The 8,598-nt window shown below is 53.6% G+C and overlaps 1 protein-coding gene across 1 annotated transcript; it reads left to right on the forward strand.

Moving 5' to 3' along the window:
• Positions 1-20: 20 nt before the first annotated feature.
• Positions 21-8,595, forward strand: LOC129681198 (tenascin-X-like; the record flags this gene model as incomplete). Its single annotated transcript, XM_055613081.1, has 4 exons — positions 21-340; positions 7,170-7,496; positions 7,865-8,188; positions 8,540-8,595. Coding segments are annotated over exons 1-4 (771 nt in total), but the record flags the coding sequence as incomplete, so codon positions are not given.
• Between the last annotated feature and the right edge of the window lie 3 nt (positions 8,596-8,598).

Consider the following 8,598-nt stretch of genomic DNA (forward strand, 5'->3'; position numbering starts at 1 on the left):
TCCTCTCCTCCCCAGCTGCAGAGGAAGAGGCCCCCAGCCCCACAGAGCCCAGCGCCGAGGCCCCAGAGCCCCCCCGAGGAGCCGCTCCTGGGAGAGCTGACCGTGACGGGCTCCTCCCCGCGCTCCCTGAGCCTCTCCTGGACCGTCCCCCAGGGACACTTTGACTCCTTCACTGTCCAGTACAAGGACAGCGATGGGCGGCCCCAGGTGGTGCGTGTCGGGGGCCGGGAGAGGGAGACGACCGTGACCGAGCTGGAGCCTGGACGCAAGTACAAGATGAACCTGTACGGGCTCCACGGGGGTCAGCGCGCGGGCCCCGTGTCCGCCGTGGGCGTGACCGGTGAGTGGATGTCAGATGGGTCTCTGTGGAATGACCCCCCCCCCCCCCCTTTTTAAAAAGATTTACTTATTTATTATGTATACAGAATCTGCCTGCATGTTCACCTGCAGGCCAGAAGAGGGCAGCAGATCTCAATATAGATGGTTGTGAGCCACCATGTGGATGCTGGGAATTGAACTCAGGACCTCTAGAAGAGCAGCCAGGGCTGTTTACCTCTGAGCCATCTCTCCTGCCCCCCAATCTTTTTAAAAATGGTTTTGAGATTTATTTGTATGAATGTTTTGCCTCCACATTTGACTGTGTACCACATATGTGCTTGAGGAAGTGGTGAGCCTCCATATGGGTGCTGGGAATGGAGCCCAGGACCTTTGCAAGAATACTAAGGGCTGTTAACTGCTGAGCCAACGCTCCAGCCCCGTAGATTACTTATTCTTATTCCCTTTTCTGCCATCTTTGTGGTAACACTTGTTCTCTTGTTATTTTAAAAAAAAAAAAAAAAATCCCAACTATTATGTATTACCAGTGAAGACTTGGGAGCCAGAGGCAGGGGTGAAAACCGGCTAGCTCAGAGGCAGAGGAAAACACCCAGCTGACCTTCCTACTCAGCTCACGTCCCAGAAGGAAAAGGCCAAAAGCCCAAAGCTAAAAGCTTGCTAGCTCAACTAATGGCTGAGGAAAAGGCCTGCTAGCTAACCAACCTAGGAGGAAAAACCAATAGCTAAAAGTCCAAGAGCTAGAGAACTAAAGCATGCATCTTCTTCTCTGTGCTGTTTTAAATACTCTTCTCTCAAAATTCCTCCTTCCTATTAATCTGCGTCAGCTGGTTTCTTGCTCCACCTCTTGACCTAGGCTTAACTTTATTAAATCCTGTGTACAGAAAGCTCTCGGATTTAAGCTAGGGCTGAGCCACACCGTAATCACTGGTTTACAACAAACAGAAAGTTCCTGGATTAAAGGTGTGTGGTAGGGCTGAGCCACACCAAACAGAAGACGGGTTTTTACACTTCGAATCTCGGGGCTCACAATGGGATCAAATATCCTGCCACAAGCCAGGTTCTGTGAGCACGTCACTTTTCCTGGGGATCCATAGCCAGATCGGACACCGACAACAAGCAGGGGCTTCCGCACACGCCTGGCCTACCGAATCAGGTTAGCTTATAAGAGCGTAAGTGAAGGGTTACCTGGAAAACATGGATGGCCCACATGCGGCTGTAGTGCATAAAAGAGAAACTGAGCATGGACAAAGGTCTCAAAACAGCTCCATCCTTGGCGCATTCTCCAGCTCTCCCATGGGTAATTGCTACCGCTTAGCCGTCAATGTTGTCACAGACTCTGTGGATTTTACATGTTGTGGGAGCTTCCTGAGAATGGTGAGTTTACTTCTTGAGACTTTGAAGGTTTGTTTGCTTTCCAGATATGTTGCTTTGTTTTGTTTTTGAGACAGGGTCTTTCCACATAGCCATGGCTGTCCTGGAACTTACTCTTAGACCAGGCTTACCTGGAGCTCACAGAGATCTGTCTACCTCTGCCTCTCAAGTGCTAGAACTAAAGGCACAGACAGGCCACCACACCTAGCCACTTCCTGAGCTCTAATGGGCGCTCCTCTAATAGGGATGTTTCATTTCTGAGGGAATAGCTAGACAGTGCTGTGCTCCTTCCTCTGGCTTTTACATTTTTTCCCCATTTTTCTTCAGTGTCTCCTAAGTCTTGAGAGTAGGGGATAGAAATATTCCATTATTTTTTAAATCTACTGCTGAGTGTTAGGCATTATGACACAGCAACCACTCGTGAGTTTCAGCAACTTCACCAGTTAGTCCCCGAAGTATACCTCTAACTGCAAGAAACTGTAAAAGGAAAGTTTTTTTTCCCTGTGCCTGCCCTAGCTCCCGAATAATGACATAGAGACCTGTTAATTTTATTTATAAGCTTCAGGCAGATACTCAGCTGTTCTAAGCTGACAATCCTGGCCCATCCTACTGTCCTACTTCCAGCCACGTGGTCCATTATCTGCCGTCCTGGTGTCACCCCAACACCTCCTTCTTCATCTGCGTTCCAATGGCAACTCCCCTCCCTTGAGACCACTCCCCTGGGCCTGGAAGTCCTGCCTTAACCCTCCTGCCCAAATATAGGCTGTTCAGCTCTTTATTTGACCAATCAGAAGGTGACAGAGAACAATGTTTACAAAACATTGAGACAGGGGACTGCTTCATAAAAATGACAGTTGCAAAGTTTGACCTGAATCGGATCTGCAGCTGGCACAGAAATCAGCATTTGAATAACCCAGAGCCCATCTTTACACAGTGTGTGAAGACATTATCCCAACAAGAAATGAGTTTCCTGCCATGATTAGCTGGTGTTACTATCAGCCATAATCCATGGGTGCAGACACGAATTTTAAAAGGCGATTTGATAGGTAGATTGTGTCCGTTTAACAAGGCAATAGCAGTTGCCTCCTGTTGGGGCCTGTGTCTTCTCCAGCCACGGGCTTTTTCCCCGGTTTACAGTGTGAGGTATATATCCCCTCCTGTGGAGCAGACCTTAGGTCTAATTGTCCTCGTAGCAGCTGTGCTGCCATTGTCCAGGGGGTCCACCTTGCCCGCATTGGTCCACGGCCAAGCAGGACTGCTGGAGACAACTTCATGGTGCTTGTCGGTAATAGAAACACAGACGAGCAGTGGGACCTTCAGTTCAGTCTCAGTCCAGTTCCCCAGGTCCTGCACACCTGTGCTGTGTCTTCAGGGGCTTACTAGCTGGTTTGCTGCTGTAAGCAGCAGCATTTTACGTAGCCTGGACTTTGGGGCCTCCATAGCCAACACCGCATAGGAAGGTAGCCAGCTCCTCACATTGGGATTCACTCAGCAGCCTGGTAGCTTGTGGCAGTGCTCTTTCCCCCTTGGGGGGGACACCTTCCTTCGCCTCTTCAGGGCATGACCTTCCCGCTCTTGAGATGATTTTGCAGGTATTTAAAATGTTTAGAGGCTACTACGATGTCGTCTGTGTAATCGAATGCTTCCCTAGAGGTGGACAGAATGACAATGCAGGGGCCCAGACCCATCCCATGACAAACAGGAGGCCAATAAAGATGGTCTCTTCCCGCTGTTGGCCATCTCACACGAATGCAAATCGGTCTTGGATTCCAGCAGCCAGGGTTCTACTAGTAAAGAAACAGAGCCAAAGCTCAATCCAGTACCAAAAGAGCTCATCATCTTCCTCAGTTGTTTTATCAGGAGGAGCATTAAGAACAGTCGCCTATAAGCCAGGTGTGGTGGCGCACTCCTGTAATCCCAGCACTCAGGAGGCAGAGGCAGGCGGATCTCTGTGAGTTCCAGGCCAGCCTTGTCTACAAAGTGAGTCCAGGACAGCCAGGGCTACGCAGAGAAACCCTGTCTGAAAAAACCACAGAACAGAACAAAAAGAACAGTGTCACAGAGGGAAGGAGCTCCTTGCTCTGTCTGGCCTTCCAGGGCACATAGGTGATTCTCATAAAGTGTCCTCCTCACCACAGGGTACTGTTGCTTTAAGGCCACTGTGTATCTTTTTGCCTTTGATGGCCTTGGAAGACCAAGCCAGGCCCATAGCTGTGCAATAACCCCCCATGCCTGCTGTTGGAGCTGGGTCCCCAGTTCTCACGGGCTCCAGGCCGCCATGACCCTTGTCTTTTCTTTTTTGTTTGTTTGTTTTGTTTTGTTTTTTAAAGATTTATTTATTTATTTAAATGCTCTGTTTTCACACACACCAGAAGAGGAACTCAGATTCCATTACAGATGGTTGTGAGCCACCATGTGGTTGCTGGGACTTGAACTCAGGACCTCTGGAAGAGCAGCCAGTGCTCTTAACCACTGAGCCACCTCTCCAGCCCCGACCCTTGTCTTTTCATCAGCCTCGTGTGCTGATAGGATGGCTAGCGCAGGGTCCCTGGGCCACTTAAACAATCTCTGTCCCCAGCACAGATCCACACGCTCTTGCAGGGGAGAGATGTTGCGGAATGCTCGAGGGGAGGGGGTGATCGCCCACCCCCAGGTCAAGTTTAACGCTGTAAGTCTGCTCTGCCCTATCACCTCTGTCTCCCGAGAACTGCTGTTCGGGTGTCAGCTCTATCCGAAGCTCGCTCATGTGGCCACGTCCACACACTAGCCTGGGCAGTTGTTCCTCTGAGTGGCCAGAGCAGATCTTTCGGTCTGCCTTGCCTCTCTTTCATTCCTTCTCACCTGCTTCTGCAGTTTATGAAGACAGTTTACGTGCCGTTCAGTCGTCCTGAGCTCCCAGAGTCTGACTTCCCCTCCTGGGACCCAGCAAGCCGCTGAAGCCCTGTGGAGCTCTGGCTAGCCTAGAGCTTGCTAGATAGTCCAGACAAGCCCCACACTCACAGAAAGCCACCTGCCTCTGCTTCTGCAGGGCCGGCATTCACGGCGTGTGCCCTCGAGTCCGGCTGAAGCTCTCTCTTTTATCCTTCCTGGAATATCTGACTTGATGAACTGGGCACCAGAGCCACCTCTCTTCCCGCTGCCTCCAGCAATGCCTTCTCCCCGCTGCTGCCTCCAAGCCCCCATGTTTGTGGGGACTAAGCGTTCTGTTGGCTCCTATGAGCCATTTCATCAAGGATTGATTTTCCCCATTTTGCCCTGGGTCAGGCAGCCTTCGTCTCGAGGAGGGATGAGCTGTTAGGATTCTCAGTTTCTCCATCTCCACTCAGATTAATCCCATCTGCCTCTATTTCACAGCTACACAAGCCGAGGTTGTTGGAGGCTCTTTCATTGTTTTCAATTTAAGTCTTTGCAAGCTGTCCAGTGCTGAGCGTTCCCGGACGCCATAGTTCCCTAACCCAGTCATTACTGCTGCATATCCAATCACGGTTTCTCCCTTCCTCCCCTCCCGGCCGGACCTAAGCTCTGTCGGCTCGGCTCCTGTCCTTCCCTCCCCCTTCCTCATCCTGTTCCTCGCAGGGGTTCCAGGAATTTGTGTTCTAGCACAGGCTCTTTAGCCTGTATTTGACCTTCACCCTCTTCACCCCGTGTCGGGCAACAGCTGCTAATACCTCCCTCTCATCGACTTTCCTCTACTTACCCTGGCGCCAAGGAGAGGCTAAGGATCAGAGAGCAGCCCGGGACTTTCCCCACTGCACTTCCTCTCTGTATGGGCAGGCGCTTTCTGAGAAGGCCGTTTCGCATCCTTGCCACACAAAGACCTCGCAGCTGACACCCTGACTTGCTTCCCATCTTGTCCGTGTGTCTTACTTTTAAGGAACTGCGCTGCATCTGCCAGTCCGTTCGCCGTCTTGGAGACATCCTTCTAGCTTTGGCTGCATGCCCTATCTCCTGCAGCAGAGAGCACGCAGTCATTACAGCGAGAAGGTTCACTGTCCCACAGCACGTGGAGGAGGTGGCGGGGTCGGGGGCCAGCCCTGCAGCTCCTAGTCACATACCTCAGCTGTGACCACACACCCACGGCTCCCCGAATCACCTTTGGGTCTGTTGGTCCGTACCCCAGCACCAATTGTGTTGGTTGGCTTTCCTGAGGAGGCCTGAACATCTATGCATGCCAAATGAGGCACGGAAAACAGACCCAAGAAACAGCTCTACCCATGTCTAGCTTAGCGAACCAAGGTGTCCACTGGGATCACCTTTGGGAATATGGTGACATGGGAGTGAAGAGAGCTCACTGCAAGCCTAGCTCCACCTGGAGCTCCTGTGCAGCTTGCGCCTCCTGGGAGGTTTTCTCCTCTCTGCCGTTGTTATGCTTCTGTAACCATGCTGAGGCCTGTAAGCTTTGGGAGTTTCCTGAGGCAGACTTGGCGAGGATGTTTCCGTTAAGAGAAAACAAGTACACACCATCTTTCCGGAATCTGACTCAGACCCTGCACACATCTAGAGCCTGAGATCCTGTTTCTAACAGGATCCTAAGAATCCAGCTGCTGGTAAAAAGACCCACACCAGAGGCATCAGCCTTGGGATTTGGTGCTGAGCCTGTGCTGGCCTAAGATGCCTTGCAGAGGCTCTGCCTTTGTGGGATACGCCCAGCCAGAGAGGGAACAGCAAAGAGACTAGGGTTTTCACTCTGTAGCTAGAAACCCACCTCATTTGTTTTATTTTTTTCAGTTTGGTTTTCTTTTTTTTTTTTTAATTTAATTTAATTTTTATTATTAGTTACATTTTATTAACTCTGTATCAGTTTGGTTTTCAAGAAAGGGTTTCTCTGTGTAGCCCTGGCTGTCCTGGAACTTGCTCTATAGACCAGGCTGCCTAAAACTCAGAGATCTACCTGCCTCTGTCAAGTGCTGGGATTAAAGGCGTGCGCCATCATGCCTGGCACATATGTATGTACGTTGCAGTTTTAGGTTTTTAGTCCTATGTATCAATTCATTCATTCCACAAAGAACCTCGAGCCCTGGTGTGGGTGCTGTGGAGCCAACTTCCAGCTGTCCCCGGCCAGAGCCATCTGATTGCCCACCATCTGGAGTGATGGCATCGGGGGGAGGGGGGGCTGAGGTTTCTGTGCTATTCCAAGACTGTTGGGAGCAAAGCCCTGAACCCGGTGAGGGGGGAGCCAGCAAGGAGAAGCCAGGGCAGGGAGGTCCGGGGAAGTGGCCTCGTGGGGTGTGCTCACACCTGGCAGGTGCTAGAGGCAGGGCAAAGCTGTGTGGGGGGTGTTGGTGGATGGAGGAGGGGAACGCCTAGGTGGGGCGCAAAACATGGCAGTGTGGAAGTCATGGGAAAGACGAGCTGTGCCCTCTGTGGCCAGTGCCCTTCTGCTCGGCAGGGCTTTGTCTTTAGAAATGCCTTTACATGGGAGCTGAGGACAGGGAAGCCATAACCCATCCCTGTGTCTCCAGATCCAGAGCAGGAAGCTGTGACCACACAGGAGGCGCCCACCATGACCTCTGAGCCTCCTCCAGAGAAGCCACACCTGGGAGAGCTGACCGTGACGGGTGCCACCCCAGACTCCCTGAGCCTCTCCTGGACCGTCCCCCAGGGACAGTTTGACCACTTCCTGATCCAGTACAGGAACGGGGACGGGCAGCCCAAGGTGGTGCGGGTGCCAGGGCACGAGGACCAGGTGACCATCCCCGGCCTGGAGCCAGACCACAAGTACAAGCTGAACCTGTATGGCATCCACAGTGGCCAGCGTGCGGGCCCCGTGTCCGCTGTCGGGGTGACGGGTGAGTGGACTCGGGGACACCCCATGTTGGACACAGCAGAAGGTAAACCCTCAGACTTTCTGTTGGCAGGTGCGTAGGGGTCCGTGGCGGGGTGTGGTTAGGACCCAGGTCTGCTCAGCCCAGTAGACTTGCTTTGTGTGCCTTCCCCTGGGGCTGGCCAGTCTCCCTGGGCAGCAGGGCCATAGAGGCCTGTGCTGTGCTGTGCTGAATGTCCCCTCAGCTGACCCGGGAGCTGGGACCCGGTGGCTGTCTGTCAGATGACAGGGACACTGGTCCTCAGGGAGCGTCTCTGAACTGAGCTCAGGAGCCCTGGAAGCTGCGTGTCACCTCCTTCCCAGGCCCTGCTCACCCGCCCATCTCCTCCCCAGCTTCAGAGGAAGAGGCCACCAGCCCCACAGAGCCCAGCACCGAGGCCCCAGAGCCCCCCAAGGAGCCACTCCTGGGAGAGCTGACCGTGACGGGTGCCACCCCAGACTCCCTGGGCCTCTCCTGGACCGTCCCCCAGGGACAGTTTGACCACTTCCTGATCCAGTACAGGAACGGGGACGGGCAGCCCAAGGTGGTGCGGGTGCCAGGACACGAGGACCAGGTGACCATCCCCGGCCTGGAGCCAGACCACAAGTACAAGCTGAACCTGTATGGCATCCACAGTGGCCAGCGTGCGGGCCCCGTGTCTGCTGTCGGGGTGACGGGTGAGTGGACAGAGCAGTACTCAGGGACAACTCAAGGAGAGGTGGCCCTCAGCCCCTTGGTGACATGAGTGGGGAGCAGGCCCTGGTTGGTTGGTACCCTATCCTGCCAGGGTCAAGGCTATGGCCCATTTTCCATCCCTGAGGCTGGCCTGAGCTCCTGGGCAGCCGGGCTGTCGAAGCCTTTGCTGTGCTGTCCAGGTCCCCTCAGCTGGGACACGGGAGCTTGTTGGTTGCTGTCAGGTGACAGGGCCACTGGTCCTCAGGGAGCGTCTCTGAACTGGGCTCAGGAGCCCTGGAAGCTGCCATGTCACCTCCTTCCCAGTCCCTGCTCACCCGTCCTCTCCTCCCCAGCTGCAGAGGAAGAGGCCCCCAGCCCCACAGAGCCCAGCGCCGAGGCCCCAGAGCCCCCC

The sequence above is a fragment of the Psammomys obesus genome, unplaced genomic scaffold, assembly GCF_907164565.1.
Source record: "Psammomys obesus unplaced genomic scaffold, mPsaObe1.curated_primary_1811, whole genome shotgun sequence".
NCBI classification, from domain to species: Eukaryota; Metazoa; Chordata; class Mammalia; order Rodentia; family Muridae; genus Psammomys; species Psammomys obesus.